The sequence below is a fragment of the Halichoeres trimaculatus genome, unplaced genomic scaffold (assembly GCF_033239565.1).
Source record: "Halichoeres trimaculatus isolate MK-OKI-2021-1 unplaced genomic scaffold, fHalTri1.1 fHalTri1_scaffold_16, whole genome shotgun sequence".
Taxonomy (NCBI): domain Eukaryota; kingdom Metazoa; phylum Chordata; class Actinopteri; order Labriformes; family Labridae; genus Halichoeres; species Halichoeres trimaculatus.
Window position 1 is genome coordinate 16353941 of NW_027437194.1, and position 21752 is coordinate 16375692.

At 43.1% G+C, this 21752-nt stretch overlaps 1 protein-coding gene across 4 annotated transcripts in view; it reads left to right on the top strand.

The window, feature by feature from the left end:
- LOC141805950 (putative E3 ubiquitin-protein ligase HERC1) overlaps positions 1-15978 on the top strand; it is a 43302-nt gene extending 27324 nt beyond the window's left edge. For 3 of the 4 annotated variants that reach the window (XM_074691216.1, XM_074691219.1, XM_074691218.1), the window contains 35 exons: positions 81-289; positions 378-637; positions 717-769; positions 860-1057; positions 1804-1969; positions 2063-2312; positions 3150-3381; positions 3466-3743; positions 3820-3947; positions 4125-4252; positions 4348-4575; positions 5606-5733; positions 5818-6017; positions 6102-6216; positions 6348-6479; positions 6577-6675; positions 6772-6945; positions 7026-7310; positions 7419-7484; positions 7578-7703; positions 7786-7924; positions 8026-8207; positions 8895-9050; positions 9135-9257; positions 9360-9462; positions 10974-11143; positions 11225-11363; positions 11447-11616; positions 11758-11927; positions 12083-12248; positions 12335-12411; positions 12508-12760; positions 12854-13006; positions 14245-14550; positions 15442-15978. In XM_074691216.1, the coding sequence (XP_074547317.1) occupies positions 81-289; positions 378-637; positions 717-769; positions 860-1057; positions 1804-1969; positions 2063-2312; positions 3150-3381; positions 3466-3743; positions 3820-3947; positions 4125-4252; positions 4348-4575; positions 5606-5733; positions 5818-6017; positions 6102-6216; positions 6348-6479; positions 6577-6675; positions 6772-6945; positions 7026-7310; positions 7419-7484; positions 7578-7703; positions 7786-7924; positions 8026-8207; positions 8895-9050; positions 9135-9257; positions 9360-9462; positions 10974-11143; positions 11225-11363; positions 11447-11616; positions 11758-11927; positions 12083-12248; positions 12335-12411; positions 12508-12760; positions 12854-13006; positions 14245-14550; positions 15442-15627 (5948 nt within the window). In that variant the 3' untranslated portion in view covers positions 15628-15978. The remainder of the gene's footprint in view (positions 1-80; positions 290-377; positions 638-716; positions 770-859; positions 1058-1803; positions 1970-2062; positions 2313-3149; positions 3382-3465; positions 3744-3819; positions 3948-4124; positions 4253-4347; positions 4576-5605; positions 5734-5817; positions 6018-6101; positions 6217-6347; positions 6480-6576; positions 6676-6771; positions 6946-7025; positions 7311-7418; positions 7485-7577; positions 7704-7785; positions 7925-8025; positions 8208-8894; positions 9051-9134; positions 9258-9359; positions 9463-10973; positions 11144-11224; positions 11364-11446; positions 11617-11757; positions 11928-12082; positions 12249-12334; positions 12412-12507; positions 12761-12853; positions 13007-14244; positions 14551-15441) is intronic. The other variant, XM_074691217.1, reaches the window with a different exon arrangement.
- The last annotated feature ends 5774 nt before the right edge of the window (positions 15979-21752 follow it).

Genomic DNA, 21752 nt, shown 5'->3' on the forward strand with positions numbered 1-21752 from the left:
GGTTGTTTTTATAAAATTAAATGTGACCCTCTTTAAAAATAGTTTGAACACCCCTGATTGTAACGTCATTTTCTTTCCAGACCTGCCGTCACCAAACCCTCTCCCACAGCTCTACCAGCAGCACACATCTGTCAGCGACTGGCCGGAGCAGGTGGAGTTTCATCCGTACTCTGCAGAGGAGGAGTCCGAGCTCGGCTACATGGATGACCCATACCATGAGGAGAGCTACGAGGACCTGCTCACACCTTCATTCTTCAGTCTGGAGAGAGATGCGCTCCAGATAGTGGAGGTGAAACACACACACCCATCACTGCAACCGAATGGGAAGAACATAGAAATCCAGTTGTCCTCTTTCACAAGTAATGTTTTAATTCTAGGCTGGAGAAGAACACAGTCAGATGGTGAAGTGCGAGCTCTGCAACACCCTTACTCTACAGTTTAACAACCACATAAAGCGTCGTCACCCAGGCTGCGGTCAGAGCGCTGCACGCAAAGGTTACGACAGCACTGGTGCTTATGTGGACGTCTGGTTCAAAGGGGAATGTGGCTCCAACTTCCCTTTCTACCTCCTGTGCAGCTCCTGCAGGGAAAAGTATTTGGCTGCTAACCTGAGCGACTCAAACTCCAAATATGAAAGGTAGAGAAGGTTATGCAGAGAAATGATAGATTTGTAAAACACACTCTCATACTGTCGTAATTTTTCCGTTTTGCTTTAGGATTAAACGTTTGACGTCTGATTTGGTTGGCCACTTGGACAGCACCTCTGATGGTAGGAAAGGTGGCTTTTATAGCAACAATAAAACATCAAATTTCTGGTATACAGTAAAATTGTAGGAAACTGGTGTTCCTGTTGTCTCAGATGATTGGGAATTGAGCCATCAAGATGAGTGTGACACAGACAAGCTGACAGGACTGGAGGACTTCGGGCTTTTGCTGAGACCGCTGGGGCTGACTGAGAAGAAGCTGGTGCCAGACCCTATCGCCTTCACAGAGCCGGATCCACTTGGAGCTCTGGTTTACAGCTCAGCTGAGCCTACGAAAGCAGTGGCTCCAAAAGGTGTTACATTTTGTACAATGCACGCTTCTGCATCAGGAAAACATGCCTGACATTTGAACACAGTCTAAAATATTTCCAGCACTTTTTTTTTCTGCAGCTGCATCCTGACTCTATGAACAAGTAAAGCACAAAAACAAACCTATCTTCACACCTTAAAATGTTAAATCACTGCTCAGATCCAGAGCACATTCGGCTGTGTTTAAAGGTCATTACTTGATATTTCTCTGTCCTGTCGTTCATGTTGCACTGAGTGTTTCTGTCACTTTTCCTCTGCGGAAAGATTTAGCCGGCTTGTAACACACACCCACATTCCCTCTGCGCTTGTTGGCATCAGCAGACCACTGCCACAGCCAAAAGTACTGCAGCAGAGTGACTCATCCCTCATTTATACTATCTGTAGCACACATACAGTACTCCCATTTATCCCCAATTGATCCAGTACTCTGACTTTTTGCATGCCCAAAGCAGGAACTGCAAAAAATGAAACCATAACAAGTGTTTATGACCTATATCTTGCAAAATTGGCTTATAAGGTTTAATATGGGCTGCATTCACTGGCAAGACAAATAATTCTGGCATCATTTCTGTCTTTAAATATCTCAAATAAGACATTTTTCTGGACTCATTAAGTGAATTTGGCTCATGAATAATTTGATAACACTTTAATTACACCTGTTTAGGTTGGATGTTTTTGGAGTTTGTGCAGTGGTTTGTTGTTGTTTATTTCTTGTTATTTTCTCGTCCAGGGAGTGCACTTGTTGAGCAGAAGGCCTCTTTAAGCCTTGGACAGCAGGCTGTATCGCTGAGGGACTCTCACGACAGACTGAAAGCTTTGCGAAGAGTCACATCCACAGCCCAGATCCTGCTGGCTTACAGCATGGTGATGAGAGCTCTATCTCAAACCACCTCCAGGTGTGTTTTCCCAGCATGCAGCCTTGTTGATAAATATTATTCCCTGATTTATATTTTTTAAGATCTTCCCCCTCTTTTAATCCTCCCTTCCAGTGCGTCTGTGTGCAGCCAGTCAAACGGTCTGGAGTCGTTGGGTCTGGCAGATATTCGCATCCTGGTGCGTTTGATGACTCTAGCAGCAGGAGGCAGAGCTCACACCTGTGTGGACAGACAGCCGGGGCTGAAAGGGCTTACATCTGAGAGAAACAACTCCACCTGCCTCAGCTTTCTCTCCTCGGCTATTGGCAGTGTGGTGTCGCACAGCCCGGCTGCTTACAGACAGCTGGTGGAGATCTGCACTCAGGTCAGTTTTTCACCAGTCAGCCTGACACTTAATAAACAATATTTGATGAATTGCAGCACGATAACTCTAGGTGCTTTTCAACCAAAAGTTCCAGGAACTTCACGTTTCTGGATGTACTCCTCCAGGAATTAAGTATTCCCTGTGGCCCATTGTTGCATTTGAATCAGGGCCTCAAACCCAGTGAAGATCATGCAAATCAGGCCAGGGATGTGTTGCATTACAAAGCCAACTGATGCATTCAGCTGAAGGTCTACAGTTTACAGTTTACTCATCAGGCTCAAAGAAGATCATTGCCCACCAATCAGATGTTCAGCTTGCAGGCCCTGCCTTCCATAATGCACATCCTATACCCCCTCTCAGTTGATTTATTGCCCTAGAACTACATTAAGACTCTATTCCCTGCAGTCAAAAGGCATGTAGCTACTCAAAAAGTCCCTAGTTACTGCTGTCAAAAGCACCTTGAATTGGCAATGAAACATCAAAGAAGAAGAAAAAAATAAAACAAAAAGAAGAAGAAGGGCCACTCCTCAGAAGATCCTGCTCATTTAAACATCTTCAGTATGTTACATCAAACTTACTTGCTGGAGTCTGTCCCAGCTGTCATTGTTGCCGAAAGTGAGGCACACTCTGGACAAGTGGCCAGCCTGTCACATAGTTAACATTTAGAGACAAAAAATGCTCAAGCACTTACTCTCATACCTGCAGGTAATTGTGACAAATCAAGTTGAAAAGCATGTTTTTAGACTTTGGGAGAAGCCAAAGTGAAATTATGACCTATTAAGGCATATGAATATTTATTCAAAGAATCCTAAAATCTAAATTTTTTGTTTGCTGTAGGACCTGATGGCAGCAGCTACAGGAGTAAACATTGGAGTCATCGGTGACCCACAGCAGAGAGGCTGTCTGAGCTCCACTCTCACACCAGCAGCTCAAGGAGCCCAGCAGCAGCAGAAGGACTCCACTGAACAGACTCCCTCTACATTCCTGGTCACACAGAGTCTGGTCTCCCTACTCACAGAAAAAGGAGTTCACTGTTACGGCTTGGAGAGAGCTGAACATGAGGCTCACGGTGAGAGGAAGTTGTTCACGTCAGTAGTGTACTCATTAGAACCTGTGTGTAACCCATTTCTAAATCTGTGTGTGTCTGACCTAGATGCAGGAAATCAAGGGGTGTCTTCTCCATCCTTGCCTCCTTCCCCTCTTCCCCACCTGAGCACCAGAGTGGGCCCTCTGGAGCTGGCGAACGCTCTGGCAGCGTGCGTTCTTTCCGCCAAGCTGACCAGTAAGCACCGTCAGTGGGCAGCTCAGCAGCTGGTTCAGGCTCTGGCTGCCGCAGGGCGGGAGAGTCCCAATCGTCCCCAGACATACAGCGACCTGGCCAGTGATCTGCGCAAATGTCCTCTCAAGAGGCTGGAAGGACATTACAACAAGGTGAAGGACCTCGAGCTTTGTTGCAACAAAAATACCTCATTGATTGAAATAATAATGGTATTTCTGTTGTATTCAGGTGATCAGCTGCTCCTGGAACAGTGATCAGAGTTTACTGGCTTCCTGCTCTCAGGACAAGGTGGTGCAGCTATGGAGCATCAGTCAGAGCAATGTGGAGCTGCAGACCACCTTCTCCTGCATCACCAGGTCAGAGGGGATGATCCAATAAGATTTTACTTTCACTTTGTAAAGCTGAATTAGCAAAGAATGTTTGTGTCACTTCTTGAGGACTAGGTTTATTCAAATATTTCCAGGACGCGAGGATTGGAAAATCACTTTACCTTCTGTTCCTTACTTATAATTTCTTCCTCTGACTCCCTTTAGCAAGACGGACAGGTCAAGCAGTGAGAGAGGAGGTAGATGTCACCACGCGTCCCCTGTTTACTGGAGCACAGGTGGGAACTTTTTGGCTGCTCCAGAGAACAAACACATCAACATCATGAACATCAGGGGTAAGAAAGTCCTGGATCCCTCTTTCTGAAATCAGGACCTGAGATTTTACAACTTTAAACTGCTCTGTAAACCTTGTTCCTCTGTTACCTCACAGGTTCTCATTGCCACGTGGAGGCTCAGGTGTCTCGGGTCACAGCCCTCTGCTGGGCTCAGGCTTTTAGCCTGTGGACTCTGGAGGAGCCAGCTGCCAGTAAGAACAGACCTGCTGAGAGCTTACTGGTGGGGCGGCTGGACGGCTCCCTCTGCTGGCTGCAGGTCACACTGCAGGAGATTGACCTGCATGTGAAGAGCACAGAGCTCACCCATTGCTACAGGAAGGAGGGTGAGGACATGATCTTATGCATTTAAGGAGGAATCTGGGTCATGCAGATTTTTCAGACTTAATACACACAAAGAACTAAAAGAGTTTATTTTTTAAAAATTGTTCGGTCCAGGAAGAAAATTGATCCAACATTTTCATAGTTTTTTTTTTGTCTAATAAATGGTTTACGGCAAGTTCAGTATTGTCAGATTTATGATCCTGTTCTTAGACTACAGCAGTGTTTTCACCACTGTTCTGAAAGTGATGAACGTCATGATCTTGAGGGTTGAGGGTTTTTCTAATTAGCATTCAAAACCATAGACTGTATAAAACATGGACGTAGTCTCGCCGACGTCTGTTTCTGAAACGGAAAATGAAGCACATCAGCTATAGCGGCCATATTGGTAGTGGCAAGGGCTTCGCATACAGCTATAGGGCACCTGTCGGTCACGTGACCCTCAGCTGTGCCTCTTATTGGGGGAGCTCGCGATCTTAATATCCTCTGAATGGCCGAGTAAGAAAAAAATTCACCCCCCGCACAGTGGGTGCTGGTAGTAAAATTAGCGACTCAGACAGGAGAGGGGTTGTGAACCAGGCTGTAATTAGGTTAATTTCTGCTTTGAAAATGGCTTTTTTTGTCTTGATGTGTATGTGACTTCTGGTACTTCCGGAGCCAGCCTCAAGCAAACACTCGAGAAACAGCAGATTTCAGCACTTCCGCATTGTCTCATATTCTTCGACCGGAGGTTGCCGCTTGTTCAAAACACACCCACAAAAGAGTAGAGACAGGTAGAAAGGTGTGCACATCCAAACAGGATTGTGCCGTAGAACTAGAATAAGAAGAGGAGAGTCAGAAACAACTGATTTAGAGTCTAAAAAAGAGATTGTATCTCATCTTAAGTCTGTACATCAAAACATGTAAAACAAGAAGTGGGGAATTTAGATATTTTTATACACTGTATCCATGTTAGCAGCAGAAGCACCGACTTCCTCATTAAATTACAAAGTATGTCCTTGTCGTCAAACTCTCTTCTCCTCTAATTGCTCCTAGCTTCCCAGTGTGTGGCCTGGCACAGTGAAGACAAACATTTTGCTGTCGGCTATCCCAGTGGAAAGATACTTTTGGCCACAACAGAGACCTATGAGAATGAGCAGCCTGTGGAGCTGTCTGTGTTCCAGGTTGGTTTGCACAGAGCACAGAAACCAGCGCAGCATCAAATTGTCTCTCCCTGACCTCCCTGATTTCTTATTTCCACACTGCAGGACAGCGTGAGTTCTCTGAAATGGGACCCCACGGGACACCTCCTCCTCTGTTTGGGGAGGTCAGAGGTTGTGAAGATACTGGGGCGCTTTGGGGGCACTTGGGTGACGCTCCACTCCCTCATTCACAGCAGCACTGTTAACATCGCAGACTGGTGTCCACTCACAGGCAGAGCTCCTGATCCCAGGCTCATGATGGCAGCGTAAGAGCATCTATTCCCCTCCACTGTTGAATACTGTACATTTTCATCTTCATCAGTCATTTAATCCTCTCCTTATTTCTGCAGTGGTTGTCAGAATGGCTCGGTGCATGTCTGGACATTTCCACAGGGGGGAACCACTGTATCTTTGCCAAACATCCTGAACAGCCCCTCGGGCCAGGATAAAAGCACTGAAATCAAGGTCAGTGTGAAGCTGCTGTTTGAGCTTTCACCACTGATTTTCTGTTTTAAATATCATGTTTTCATGTCTTTATTCACATTTTTTTTGCTTTTTTGACCATTAATGCTTATTACTGTGTTTCTATTTCACAGCAGGATGGTGCAAAGTGTGTGTTTGTACTACACGGACACATTACAGCAGTAAAATCTCTGTCATTCTGCTCCAGTGGACTGGCTCTGGTTTCTGGAGGGATTGGGGGACTGCTTAACATCTGGTCTTTGCAGGTCAGGAAACAAAACCACAAAAGTCAAACAGGCATTGTGTGATATCACACTTAGGAGTCTCTCTGTAGAGTTTTACACTCCCTGTGTCTCTGTGCAGGATGGTTCAGTCCTACAGACGGTTACTGGATTGGGTTCAGTCGTCAGCACAAGCTGGATTCCAAACTTGGGTGTAGCTGCTTGTTTTGGGAGGTCGAAGGTGATTAAAGTACACAACACATGATACAAGAGGAACACTTTGGTATTTCTGCTTGTGTCACTTTAAAGTTTTGGTCTCTGGCTCTTTCTCCTCCAGGATGTGTTGTTAATCTGCTGCACCCCTGATTGGATCACTCAGAATCACGTCCTCTCATCCTGTCGCATGGTCCTCAGAAGCCAGAACATCCTGGGTCTAAATCGAGCTCCTTGTTTGGCGGTCTTCCTGGAGAGGCTGCCCTTGTTGCTGCAGGAACAGTACAGCTATGAGCGGGTCAGAACTGAAACTATCTTTATCTTTTTGCTTCTGTTTTGTGAGACTCAGCTGATTTTAAATCCCCTCTCTTCATGCAGAGCCACGTGGCAGCCGGTGATCAGCTGGTCCACAGCGCCTTCCTGCAGAGCCTGGCCTCCCTCACTGTCGGTTTGTCCTTAGAGAAACACTTGTGCCGCTTTCCCCGGCCTCCACACCACAGCAGTCCTGAGCCCCACTCCTGCCCGTCAGAGTGGAACTGGCTCTCCACCTACGCCATCACTGTGCGCAGTGCTGAGGCTATTGCTAGTGGTACTGCTTTCCCAGAATCCTTCATTGGGTCTGAGTTTCAGGAAGTGGATAGAAGTGGACTCATGAAGGCACTGGTGAGCAGAGACTCGAACCTCTGTGTCAGTGTTGGGTTAGAAAATGGATGAATGACTTTTATTCTGTAGACTTGTGTTAAAAAAACCTCTCTCCTTTTCTTTTCTTAGGACAACAGTAAGTGGAGTTTCAGGATGGATGAACAGCTGATGTCATGGGCCACCACCAGACCTGAGGTCAGCTTCATCACCTCTCGCAGCTGCTGACGTTATCTTCCAGTCAGCTCTACGCTTAACTGTGACTTCCCCTAAATCTTCTTTCATTTTCAGGACTGGCAACAAGGTGGGAAGAGCGAGGTGTACCTGTGGGGAAACGGACGTTACGGACAGTTGGCAGGAATGGGAACAAACCTCATGATGCCTGCTCTTGCACCCTCTCTGTTACAAACACAGCAGGTAAAAACCGTTTCCACTCAGAGCTCAGTCTCTGCTGTCCCTGATTATTTTTCTCACTTTTTCTCTTCTCTTTGTCTCTCAGGTTGTGTGTGGACAAAACTGCACTTTCCTAGTCCAGTCCAACGGGACAGTGCTGGCTGTAGGAGAAGGACAATACGGCAGACTGGGTCAGGGGAACTCTGATGATCTCTACATCCCCACTCTTATCTCTGCATTTCAAGGTACGAAAACCAACAAGGGCTCTGCTGTAGGAGCTAATCTGCTCTAAAACCTCCAAGAAAAACGCATATTTTTACATTCATCCTCTTGGATTTGTGTGCAGGTTATGTTGTTACTCATCTGGTGACGTCGTGTGGATCTGACGGACACTCCATGGCTCTGACAGAGACTGGTGAGGTGTTTAGTTGGGGAGATGGTGATTTTGGGAAACTGGGCCACGGAAACAGTGAAAGGCAAAGACGACCCAAACAGATAGAGGCATTACAAGGAGAGGACGTCACACAGGTAAACATAAAGAAGTTGTGATTTTCTACATAAATGTTGTCATATTCATACAAAAAAGGTTTTTTTTGTTTTTTGTTTTTTTTTTTACCAGAAGTCCCAAGAACTTTTAGTTTCTGGTAAAACATTCCCAGAAACTGCATGGCTCCTGTGGCCCATGTAGATCATGTTAATCAGAGCAGTGATGTAAGGAGGAAAAAGTAGAGGTAGTTGAACCTCATCAGTAGAGCGCAGTAAGGTAACAATTGAGGCCATCCAGCAAAAATGACACAACAGGGGGGGGAGAAAAGATCATGTTTTATTTCACTGAAGATGGATTTGTTAACACTTGAAAGGAGACAAGCGCTCAAAGCAAAGCTGTTGCCAATTGAAGCATTTCAATGAGAATGAAACAGCTTCGACTGGTGAAACAGTGGACCGCTCTAAAGCATGAGGACGGCAGAGATTGAACCATGTTTCTGTTCAAAAAAAAAAAGAAAGAAGCCTTAAAAGTATTACCCTACGAGCAGGGGCGTTTTCAAGGGGTAAATGTATTACCCTGGAACCACATCTAGACCCTTATTTTGTTAAAACGCTTGTAGTTCCCAGGGAAAGGTCCTGTAGTCAGAATACACCTTTACATTTCCACGGAAAAACCTGTTTCACTCAAAATTTCCTTGAACTGAACCACAATTTTCCTTCAACCCTCAGCTCGCTTGTGGTTTCCGGCACTCAGCTGTGGTAACCGCGGACGGGAAGCTGTTCACATTCGGCAGTGGTGAGTCCGGTCGTCTGGGTCAAAGGTCAACTTCCAACAAGATGTTGCCTGAGAGGGTCGCTGCACTGGAAGGATACCACGTGGGCCAGGTAGAAACTGATGGATCTCCTGAAACCAGTCTTCAAAAAGGGGAGCGTGATTAAATTCTAACCTAACCTTGTTAATGTTCCCAGGTGTCTTGTGGACTCAACCACACGCTGGTGCTGTCACTGGATGGAATGGTTGTTTGGGCGTTTGGAGATGGTGATTACGGCAAATTGGGAACTGGTTCCTCTACAGCGAAATACTACCCACAGGTGAGTTACGTTCCCTGCTGGTTTCTCCTGGAGGAACAGTTCTTAATCCTACCTCCAGCTTTAACGGTTATATAACTATGTTAAGTTCTTCTTCATTTTCAGAAAGTGGAGCAGCTTTGCAACAAGGGAATCAAGAAAGTCTGCTGTGGGACTCAGTTTTCTGTGGCCCTGGGCTGTGATGGCCGTGTTTATACATTTGGACAAGGTACATTTTACCATCACCTTGGATTTAACTGCTCTCTTCCTGTTGGTTTACATCAGCAGAATGTTAAGGTCTTTGCACACTGAGTATTTCTTTTTTTAGTTGCGTTTTTTTCAGATCCGTAATCCAAAAAAAAAAACTAATGTAAGGACAATTTGCGCACTGAATCTGATACATATTTTTCTATTAATTGTGAAAATTGGCATTATGAGAAAAACAGAATAATCAAGCAATTGATCCTGAGCAGAGGCTGTCAGTGTGATTGAAATATGCACGTACACACACACACAGGCACATGGACACACATTCATCATCTAAACATCACCCAAAACTACAGAAAATGTGAAAGTGTGATGTCGCAAGTAGCAAACGGTGTCACTGAACAGTCAAACTACCCCGGAAATAAGCTGGGCAGATGTGAAAAAACACAAAAAAAAACGAACTTGTTCTAATAACATAAAATGACTGATGAAAATTTTGGCATGAATGTGCGAACATGATTGACATATCATGGGACTGAATTTCTTTTTTAAAATAAGTCAATTAGTAACAAAAAAAATGGACTCAGTGTGCAAAGAACTTTAAAGTTGTGTGTAGAGCGTCACAAAATCCACGGGGGAAACAAAGGAAGAGGACCCAGTTGCAGATGAAAAACCAGAAAAGTTTATTTAAACTAAAGTCAAAAGAAACAAAACTAAAATTAAATAACTCTTACAAAAGAAACAAAACCTAAAACACTAGAAAACTCACACAGAAAACCAAGAAGCATGAGAAACACCGGGAGACAATGAACGCATGACAGTAGACAGGATACACAATGAACTGACAGAGGAACTCAAGCAACCCAGAGACTTTGGCCATGTCCACATATAGCTGGGAATTTGGGAAACTGCATGTATTTTTATACGTTTATGCCTGTCATCCACATGAAACCACAGCTTTACGTCACTAAAAACGATGTTTTCTGAAAACTCCAACCAAAGTGAAGATTTTGGAAAACTCCAGTTTCATGGTTTCTTGTGGACGCCAGTAAACAGTGTTTTCGGTTCTCGAACGTCACAGCTGAATGACGTGGGCTTTTTCTGATTGGCTGCTGGCGGTTGAAATGCACTTATCGGTCAATTTGCCAGCTGCATGTGGACGAAAGTGTTTTAAAAAAAGGAAGGATATTTGCTTTTGAAAATACCCGGCTACTTGTGTACGTGGCCAAAGACAAGATAAATCCAAAACACAGAAACACAAACAATAAACATAAAAAAAAACCTACACTTGACATGAATCAACCAAAACCCAAAGTAACAAGAACTATAGACTAACAGAGAAACACAAGGAAACACAAGACAAGAATTCTAAAGACACAAAGAAACTCAAGATACACAAGAAAAACCAAAACTCTGAACTCAAAAGACAAACCAAAAGCCATATCCTAACACAGAGTTTATTTTGGTTGTTAATTTTTCTTGCACACCGGTGTTTGCGTTGTGTAACTCATCCCTCTCCTGTGTGTTCCTCAGAGCGTCTGATCGGCCTGCCAGACTCTATGCTGAAGAATAAATCCTGCCCCCAGGTGGTGCCGTCTCTGGAGGGTTTGTTCATAGAAGACATAGCTGTAGGCTGTGAGCATGTGCTCGCCCTGTCCTCCACTGGAGACGTCTATGCCTGGGGCTGCAACAGCGAGGGACAGGTAACAAACATCCTTGATGAAATTTAAACCTCTGAAGTTTGCACATCAGAAGCATGCGTTACCGTCTTATTTGTGTTCCAGCTTGGCCTTGGACACTCCAACCCGGTTAAGGAGCCCACGCTGGTGACATCCCTCCAGGGGAAAAACATCAGACAGATATCTGCCGGCCGCTGTCACAGCTCTGCATGGACTACCCCCTCTACCTCCATTAAACACTCAGGTACGCATTTAAGTCCTTTTTGCAGCCGCACCCACGAAAGAGGACACCCTCAGGACCCTTTTTTTTATAACTTTCACTACCAGGTGGCTCTGGAAACTTCCAGCTTGGCCTTCCCCAGTCAGTCCCCCCTCAATACAACACTCTGAAAGACTGCAGCCCCGGTGTTCTCAGCCTGCGCCTCCAGGTCCTCCACCACTTCTCTGATCTCATGTACAAATCCTGGAGGCTGCTCAACCTTGATGCAAGAAACCCGGTACTCTTTCATTACACATTCTGACCTTTTTAAAATGCAGTCCTCAAGCGAGTTAAAATGTTCTGCCTCATCTTCATCTTTCCATCGTGACGCCTCATTTACTTCTCCCTAATTAAACCCCCCGTCCTTCCCTCCATTCAGGTGTCCACAACACGATACAGTTCAGGGACCACAGCCATCATCCGCGGTGAACTCAGAGGCCTTTTATCACCCAAGGTCAATACTCTGCCTCTGGTGCGCTCCATTGGCAGGACGATGACGCAGGGCAAAACATATGGGCCACAGATCACTGTGAAGCGGATTTCCACCAGGTGAGGATGACCATTATGCTCTGTGTGTCCTTAAAGGTCAGGTGAGGGGAAATCAGCTGGAGGGAACAGACAGAATCTTTTAAAGACTACTTTTTGGTATCTTAAGTTGGTGTTTTTGGTTTGTTTGTTTCATTAGTACTTTCTCACCCCCACAGAGGTCGTTCGAGCAAACCTATCTTTGTGCAGATCGCCAAGCAAGTGGTGAGTCTGAATCCCCTCGAGCTGCGGCTGCCTTCTCGAGCCTGGAAGGTCAAGCTCGTTGGAGAGGGAGCTGACGATGCCGGAGGCGTGTTTGATGACACCATCACTGAGATGTGTCAGGTAGGAGAGAAAAGTCAGAGAGCAACAGAAAAAAAATCTTCTCTTCTTTTTTTTCTAAGTCACACAATACTTTGTGTCTCATCCAGGAGCTGCAGTCTGGCGTTGTGGATCTTCTGATTCATACTCCCAACAGCTTCGCAGATGTGGGCTGTAACACTGACAGGTGCAGATTCTTTTGTCATCTTTTCTGTAACACTATCCTGACATAAAAACATTCTCTTAAGCCACATTTCTGTTCACATACTTTGTATCTTCACAGGTTCTTGTTAAACCCTGCTGCACTCTCAGAGGATCACATGATCCAGTTTCGTTTCCTTGGCATCCTCATGGCCGTAGCGATCCGCACTAAGAAACCTCTGGACTTGCATCTGGCTCCGTGGGTGTGGAAGCAGCTGTGCTCGATGCCTCTGGGGGGACCGGACCTGGAGGAGGTGGACCTGCTCACTTACCGCACCTTGCAGGGCATCCTCCACCTGGAAAACAGCGGCATCACAGAGGATAACTTCCATGTGGTGAGAGTTTCTGCAAATTATTTAAGTAGAAGAACGTCTATTTTTCTTCTTCTTTTTCTCTTACTTATTTCTCCTCATTATCTCTTTCTGAAGATGATCCCTCTGGACTCATTCATGGCTCACAGTGCAGACGGACGGCTGGTTCCTGTGGTTCCTGGAGGGCAGAACATCTCACTTACATTTGCAAACAGGAATGAATACGTGGAGCGAGCTCTGGACTACCGACTGCATGAGATGGACTTGCAGGTTTGATTTTAGAGCAATTTGAACTGCAACCGTAAAACCTGTAAGCATGAGACCACAAAAAACTCTATTTCATGTGTCATCAGCCTTCATTGGATTCCCAGCATGCTATGCTCATAGCATCATTACACAAGTGTTAGCATATTGTGAGATACATGATGCTAAATGTAGTCTCTGCAGTCCAGTTAAAGCTGCCATGAAACAATCGTACTGATGGTTCCATACAGATTTTTTGAGCATGCAAAATGATTTTACTGTGGTGACTACAAACAGACTGAATATAGCAGCAAGTACAAGGGTTTGGATTGTTGGTTGTTGCTTTTGCATTTTTTATCCTTAAAAACAGTCTTGAATGGGGTCTGTGTATCTAACGAAAAGTGTTTTCTGTCTGATTTTTTTGTTTTACGAACAAAAATTCAGGTCTTAATTAATAGTAGCCGTTGGAATCAAAGTTAAAAAAAACACAGAATTTGCCTGAATTTTAAAGGTTATTTCAACGATAGCAAGTTAAAGGGAGCCTAAAGTCCTGGGTCTGTAAAAATTTTGAAGATATCTGGACCATGCAACAGAATGATAACAATAAGAAGTAGAATAACATTTACAAAGTAACTTATAACAGTCAGGAAAAGATAACCCAAACAGAAAGGAGACAAAGACAAAGAGCTAAACAACAAATGATCCAACCAGCAGTTAAGCAATGCAACCTGAGAACTTAAATTAGGGGTACCAATGTAAAACTTACACCATGAAACCTACAGAGAACCCAGTCAGCAAAAAAAACCAAAAACATAAAGACTGAATCACGTGGGCTCACAAAATCGTTTTTGTGTGCTCAAAATATCATGTACAAGAAAATAATCCTGAGCCATTCAGTCGTGATCTTGTGTGCACAAGTTCAATTATTTTGTACCTAAATCCAAAGGGACTGTGAGGACTTTCTGGGTGATCTTGAGAAAGTCTCTCTTCTTGATTCATGCCTAATCATAATCACTGATGAATGTAGTCAACCCTCAACCTTCGCTCTCAGCCTGGTTTTTATATCACAAATGTATGATCCAGTTTTGAAAGTGCATTTCTCTCATTACTGTTTCTGAAATGAAGCAGTCGTTTTGACCAGTCAGTCCACCAGTTTCCCCTCAGTGCTCACCCTTCTCCACTTTGTGTGCTGGTCTGTTGTTGTCCCCTTTATCTCGCCCTCTGATGTATCAAAGTACCCGAGCGTGTTGTTGTGTTGTGTCCAGGTGGCAGCAGTCAGAGAGGGCATGTCCACCATCATCCCCGTGCCCCTCCTCTCCCTGCTGACAGCGCAGCAGCTGGAGCAGCTGGTGTGCGGCCTGCCGGAGGTCTCGGTCGAGATGTTAAAGAAGCTGGTGCGATACCGTGACATCACCGAGAGCCATCAGCTCATTGGCTGGTTCTGGCAGAGCTTAGAGGAGTTCACCAACGAGGAGCGAGTGCTTTTCCTGCGGTTCGTCTCTGGCAGATCAAGGTTGCCTTCCAACCCGGCTGACATCACGCAGAAGTTTCAGATCATCAAGGTTGACAGGGTGAGGTCATCGTACATCATAATCTGAAAAGTACAAATAAGGTGAAGCACAGCTGTTAAAAACATGTGAGGAAGTGAAAGCAGTTGTTGATTTGAGGTGTTTTGCATCTGCTGGTTTTGAGTGGAAAAATCTAGAACATTAACATTTGAAGCTGGCAGATGAAAATACGTGATTAAAGGAGTTTACCACATAACATGTTTTCTATTTTTTGAGTCATTATTGAAATAAAGGACAAGCTTCCAACTTTTAATTTTGTAAGACTAGAAAAGCACTCAGAGAGCGCAGACCTCCACCAAGCATACTGTGTTTGTCATGCAACACTTTAGTCCTACTTTAATGTTATACTCCCTTTCAGCAGACTGTCTGCTACAATTTGGTGTTAGTTGCAAGTTTATACCATGATTTGTGACCTGACAGTGTTGGAAATTATGATGACTCAGTACATATTTCATATTCCTGATCTTAGTATCCAGAATATTGCCAGGATCTGGATTGTTCTTTTACACCCGCCAGAAATTATGGTGACTTTGTCTTGTATTGTTTTGCGAAGCAATCTGACCGTTTATCGTGGAGTTATATACACATATGGTGAAAAGGACCCTATCTCACATTGATAAAGAATCCTTTAAAAAAATCCTGGATCCAGATGGTGATCCAGATCACCTCCAAAATTTAATCACTTCTTCCTTATCCTATGTTGAACATTTCCTGAAAATTTCATCAAGATCTGTTTGTTACTTTTTGAGTTATGTTGTTCATTGACAAATAGACAGGCAAACTCTCCCAAAAACATAACCTCCTTGGCGAATGTAATAACCCATTTGGCCTATAATGGTCTGTATCAATTATGACCTCTTTTTGATTTTATGATTTCTCTTTTGTTTTCTTCAGCCAATCAACGGCCTCCCCACTGCTCAGACCTGCTTCTTCCTCTTCCGCCTCCCCCCCTACACGAGCCAGGCCATCCTCGCCGAGCGACTGCGATACTCCATCCACAACTGCCCCTCCATCGACATGGACAACTACATGCTGACACACAACACGGACCCTGCAGACAGCTCGGGCACCGAAGACTGAAGCCGCCACACGTCATCAACTGTGTGATGAATGTAACTTCTCTCATGCCATGCACATTATGCACTGAACACTGGTTTTTATTCGCCAATCCTGTACGGTAGTGTACTGTTTATATGTTGGTGGATTAAAGGATGTGTGTAGTTTTGGGTTTTTCAACTGTGAAAGGTGTTGTAATTATTGCAGTGACAACTCTGAGTCAAAACTACAGGGATACAGAGTACGATTTTTAAATCTCTGGGTGAATAAGCCACAATAAGAGTTTATGTGCCTGTTTGTTTCAAGATAATGTAATAATTTATTGACCTGCCCACACAGGCAGTATTATTGTAAAATAAAGTGTTTAAATAAGGATTTCAGTGCATTGCCTTCAAGTTTTTCCGTTATAGTAAAGTCAAAAACAGAAACTTGTCAGGTTGTAAAAAAAAAAATCCTTAATGAAGCAGGACATCCGTCATTAAAGGAAATGATGAAGTAGCTTTTTTTTGGCCTTTTCATTGCCTTTCCAATAACCACACGGAAGGCAAATAACCCACAAAGCCACAACTCCCCGTGTAATAAAAAGAGATCTTAATTCAATTCTCCAGAGCGTAATGTTGTCCTGAGTCAGCACAGCTGGTGTGTCTGCAATTTGTCTGTGCTGTAGTGCGAGTTACGTCTGCTGTGACCTTATTACCCATCTGTTTCCCTGCGTGCTGCGCGGCCAGTAACGCAGAGTCCGACTCTGAAGTCAGCAGCCCTGCAGCTGAGCGGGGGTCGGCTTTTTAAATGAGCCCTTGCCAGGTAATAATATCACATCATCCATCACTTTAAAAAGTGCACACAGTTGTTAAAGGCCAGGAAGTAAGAATTATGGAGATTTGTTCCAAGAAATTTGGTCAACTTCATTTTACATTTCTGCTATAAAAGAGGTTACGTTACATTTAATCCCATCTGAAAACACACAGAGGAAAAGGGCATCACCCCACGCCAATTTTCAATGTAGATCCACAAATATAACTAAATGAAAAAAAAGTTCTGGTTCAGGATTTAGAGTCAAGGGTTAAGATTACATTAGCATAAAATGTAAGGAAAATTGTGTTCTCTAGATTATTTCTTTAATGTAACAATTCTTCCTAGCAATACATCTTTTATCATTGTAAAGCCTGTGTATCTCTTTCTCTAAGGAGCATACATTGAGGGATGAGCAGCAGAGCAGAGTCTGTGGGTGGTGCCCATGAAAAATTTGCCAAATCTTCTCTCCCAATGCCAAACAGCTAATTCTGACATTGACTATTGTTTTGAGCCTCTTTGATCTTAGACAGGGGTGGCCAACCAGTCTGAGATAAAGAGCCACACCACACACACACACACACACACACACACACACACACACACACACACACACACACACACACACACACACACACACACACACACGCTTCCTCTCACACATAAACCAAAGGACATAAACTAAAAGTAAATACATTTCCAATTTCCAAAGCAACATTAAATTGTGTTTTTAAATGTTTCTAAATTCGTACTCGGAGCCGTGTCAAAGACAAGTTTCTGTTTTTACTGCTGAAGACATTAAGTTCCATCTATCTAGATAGCTATGAGCACATTAGCGATGTAGAGAAAAGAAACTGAAACTTAAGTATCAATCCCATCGCCCAAGTATTGATCAATACTGATCACAACGTTGGCATCAATATCTCAGTATTTTAGATTGATTGGCACACCACTACTCATAACAATATAATGTTGTTGTTTTTTTTTTTATGAATGGACCACAGAGCCACATGTGGCTTGCAAGCCACAGATTTGGCACCCCTGATCTAGGACTTCGATCAGCCAATCCACCGAACTGCACCAAACATGAGTCAGCGGCAGAGTTATCTGTTTGGCACTGGCAGAGAAGATTTTGGCAGATTTTCATGAGCACAATTCGCATACCGAATCCTACAAATACATGTCCCTTACAAATGTGGCGCCATTTAAATGGGAATTTAACAGGTGTTCTTATGAATATATAATATAAGAGTTATTGTCAAGAAGCATCATTTCAACAAAGAAATAATCCTTGAAACATAAATTGCCTTACGTTTTGTGTTAAATTCAAGAGGACAGGATTTAGGAGGGTCCGTATGGAAAAATAATCCTTACATCTGACTACCTTGACTCCAGGTATTGCATTGCTTCTGATTGTTGCCATGCATGTCAAAGATGTGATTGCAAAAGGTTTAACTGCAGGAATAGCTTCACCTGGCTGCCTGTGATTCAATATCTTATGTCAGTGTTCAAATTCTAAACAGAATTTCCTCCTGTACGGACTCAGAGTGAAAAATAATTAACTGGACAAAGTGTGAACAGACCTGGTTATAAATATGTAATGCTCCCTTTTCCCACAGGAGGGCAGTGTGGGTGTGCTCAGATGTGAAAGTTCAAGAGAGCTTTGAGAATAAGCAGAGACAGTTAGTCCAGCACACACACACATTGAAAGAGAGGGAGGGAACGGTATAGCTGATGGTGCATATCACTGTCAGCAAATCTCTGTCACCCCGTGTCTACCATCAGCTGTTTTGATCCCTACAAATGGATGACAACGTATAAGACAACAAACAGAATGTGGTCAAATTACTCCAATAATTCATGTTTTAAAGCCTGACAATGACAGCTTCATCTCTCTGGAATGACATCCTGAGGTTGAATGAGTGCAGCTGGCTTTAGTTTGCGTGATGAACTTGTTTTCAAACCAAGAATTGCTTGCGTGTCACTGCTCTATGTAGGGCACATAGATTTGTTTCCTCCCAGGTGCAAATCCCCAAAACCTCACACCCCTCCTTTTCTAACAGACACAAAAAGACACAGTCTCTTTAATTACTCCTAAATTTTTTTTCTCCGTCATAGAAATGAGGCTTAATGAATTAAAGACAGCAGGATTATTATCCATGACCTGCATCATGGGGAGCACTTCAGGGTGGCACATTTGTTATCAAGTGAGCAACACGAACAAAGAGAGTGCTGAGGAGGGGGAGGAGGGAGTCAACATCAGAACTTGGCATGCATCCTGCTACAGTGAGTATGAGCTCTATTTTAGTTCAGCTAACATTCAGTGTGCTAAAATGAATTTTAATGGCCAATCAGGCCAACATAATTAAACTCAGCTTCTGTCACAGTCAGTATGCTGATGACACAGTTCTGTTAACATGTCAAAGTATTAGTCTGGTAATTTGTAAGATTCATGTGTTAGCTTAGTTTCGCTTCCACATATCTGGTTGTTAAGAGTCTGCAGCCATGAGTTGCTTTGCTTAGCTTGGCATAAAGATGAACAGGTAGCCATCATGAGGTTTATAGAGGAATCATGTATTCCTGGAGGTCACTGCTCTGGACCTTTGTTACACTGATGCAATACTTGTTTGTTTATCTGACCCCAAGCAAAAGAAAATGAACCAGGAAAACCAGAGGGGAAGTCACCTGACGCCTTAAGGTGGTCACTGCCTGCCAACAGGCTAAGGGCCAATCCCAACTGTACTCTTACCCCTTTGCCCACTCCTTCCCCTCGGCCCTCTGTTTTGAAGGCCAAGGAGAAGGAGTGAGGATGGATCACTGGGAAATAAGATGCTATACACTTCTTGCTACATCACCACCCCTAGCCACTTGCTGGCTGCGCCGTAGGCAAATGTGACAATTGTTCATTTGCCTCCAAATGCCTTCTCCCAAGCGATTACTCTTTAATTTTCTTTTAAAATTTAGGTGGAGTAGTAAATCTGATATCTGATAAAAATCTGAGCGTCATTACTATAAAAAACAAAAACTATGCTTCCTTTGGTCTCTACTCTGCCATCATGTCAGATGATGCAGTGTTTGATAGGAAAATTCTCATACTCCTTTTAAACAAAGGTCCCAGTATGTCTGTGTTTCGAGGGCTGTGTAGCCCTTCCCCTTGACCATATGGAGAAATGGAATACCTATGAATGGTAAATAACTTAGTCTGGTAAATAACTTTGAGTAAAAGTTTGTGGTCGCTTTTAGTGACTCTCTCTCTGTGATTTATGAATATAAAAAGTGCTAATTAATGAGCCACAAAAATACGAGAGAGCCTTCTGTTATGTTCTAGTACCGGGCTGGCTATTTGTTTCTGCTTTTGCTTCTAACATTACTTACTAACTTATGCTACATTAGGCTAGGCTAATGTAGCATAACAATACGGACAAATGTGAAGGTAATATGTAAGGGATAATGTTTTGTTAGCAGGTAGTTACAGAATGCCTTATCCCATAACTACCCGTTTACCATACATTTCTCATCTACTAACTAAAACAAACATATGAACATCACTTACCTTGCTTGGTCAAACATATGTATATATATATATATATATATATATATATATATATATATATATATATATATATATATATATATATATATATATATATACTTGACCTTTTAATATAATTAGTATTATTATGTTTTAGTCATAGTTATAGTTTAACTTTGTTTGGAATTATTGAGATTTTATTCAAGTTATTCTCATATTTCTGACAGCTCTGCAGAATGAAACAGGTCTCGCCATCCTGAATTTTTAATTAGTCAAAGGAGGGTGTGACCTACATAGTCTCGCTGAGGCAACACAGGAGTGTGACCGGTCACCTGATTCCTCCACCCATCTCCCCTCCACCCCCTCCAAAATCAGAGGAACTCATTTCATCCAGGCAGTAAATGGATGACTGTGAAAACAAGGGCACTTGGGCACAGGTCAGTGAATCGCTGAGGTAATGCAGTGATGTGATGTGTTTGGGCTTGTTTGAGTATGGCACCCTCCATTCTCTTATTACAGGACAGGACAGGACCAGCAGCGTGTGACCCATGTACCTCAGAGACACTTAAGACTGTGGTACAGTTTCAGGATGCGATGTGATATGGATGTACTTGTCTGCCAGCCAACTCACACTTAGGATGCTGTGATATGTGCTAGATGGAAGACAGGAATGGAATAGTATATATTATTTTTGTTAACGTATGACGCAATTTAGTAAGATAGATTGAGAGAATGAGTAGTTGACATAGTGAAAGTACAAAAGCCCAAAAAGGTCACGATGGAATGCACTTTATTTTCTCCGGTTCCTCGAAATAACAAGTTCACATCAGTTGTTTTCTCAAGATTTTGTTGAATTTCCCCTGATATCTTAAGACAACAAAATTTTTTGTCCCAATATTAACAACATCATTTTTACATATCTAAAAATTAAATCAGTACAATGATTTAAATAATTAGCCCCCCACATATTTTTTAGTGGCAATAAGACATCTATGCTTGTGTAACATTATCCAGACTGTTATGATGTTTGTAATGTTAAGAAATAAAAGCAGTTTGTTATTTTACAGCAGGCAGGAAGACAAAGTACATGTTAGAATCAACACAGAGTTCAATGGTGGCGACTACTTGCGCAGGTGCTCAGACTGCTTCATCTGAGTGTTTTCCTGTTCTGAGCTATGATACCGTGTCTCTGCTTAGGGTTGGGTACCCTTTACTTTTGGATTGATACGGTACAGATGCCTGGTACCAGGCAATTGGTATCAGTACTAAACAGAACCATTTTTTTGTGTGTGTGACAACGTTTCCACCTTCTGACTAGTATCAAAACATACCTGAACACAGTAAGGCTACAACACAGTATCTTGTTTATGACAATGGCTAGTGACAATATAAGTGTTAATGTAACACCAACAACAGCAAAAAAATAAATAAATAAAAAAAAGACCCAGTTGCTGAACTTGCTGTCTTGGCCAGCTAATTTCAGCAATCAACCTGCTGTGTTCATGTAACGTTTCAATGTTGAATCTCTAAATATGCCTTCTTTTTTTTTTTTGATACATTTATATATGTAGATGTTGCTCTCTCAACATATTGTAAATGTTTTTAATCTGAAAAAATATGTTACATATATTTTTAACAGAAAAAAAACATGAAACACAGTAGTATCAGTGTATTAATAGTGTAAAGTTGCTCATATCATGACAGCATCCTTTTACAAACCTGCTCTCCAGCTGTAATTTTCCTTAAATGTCCAGTGGAGTGAAAAGCTGGGATGTGTCACTGCACTTAAGGAGGATAAGTGACATGAGTTGGCAACCTTCTGAGT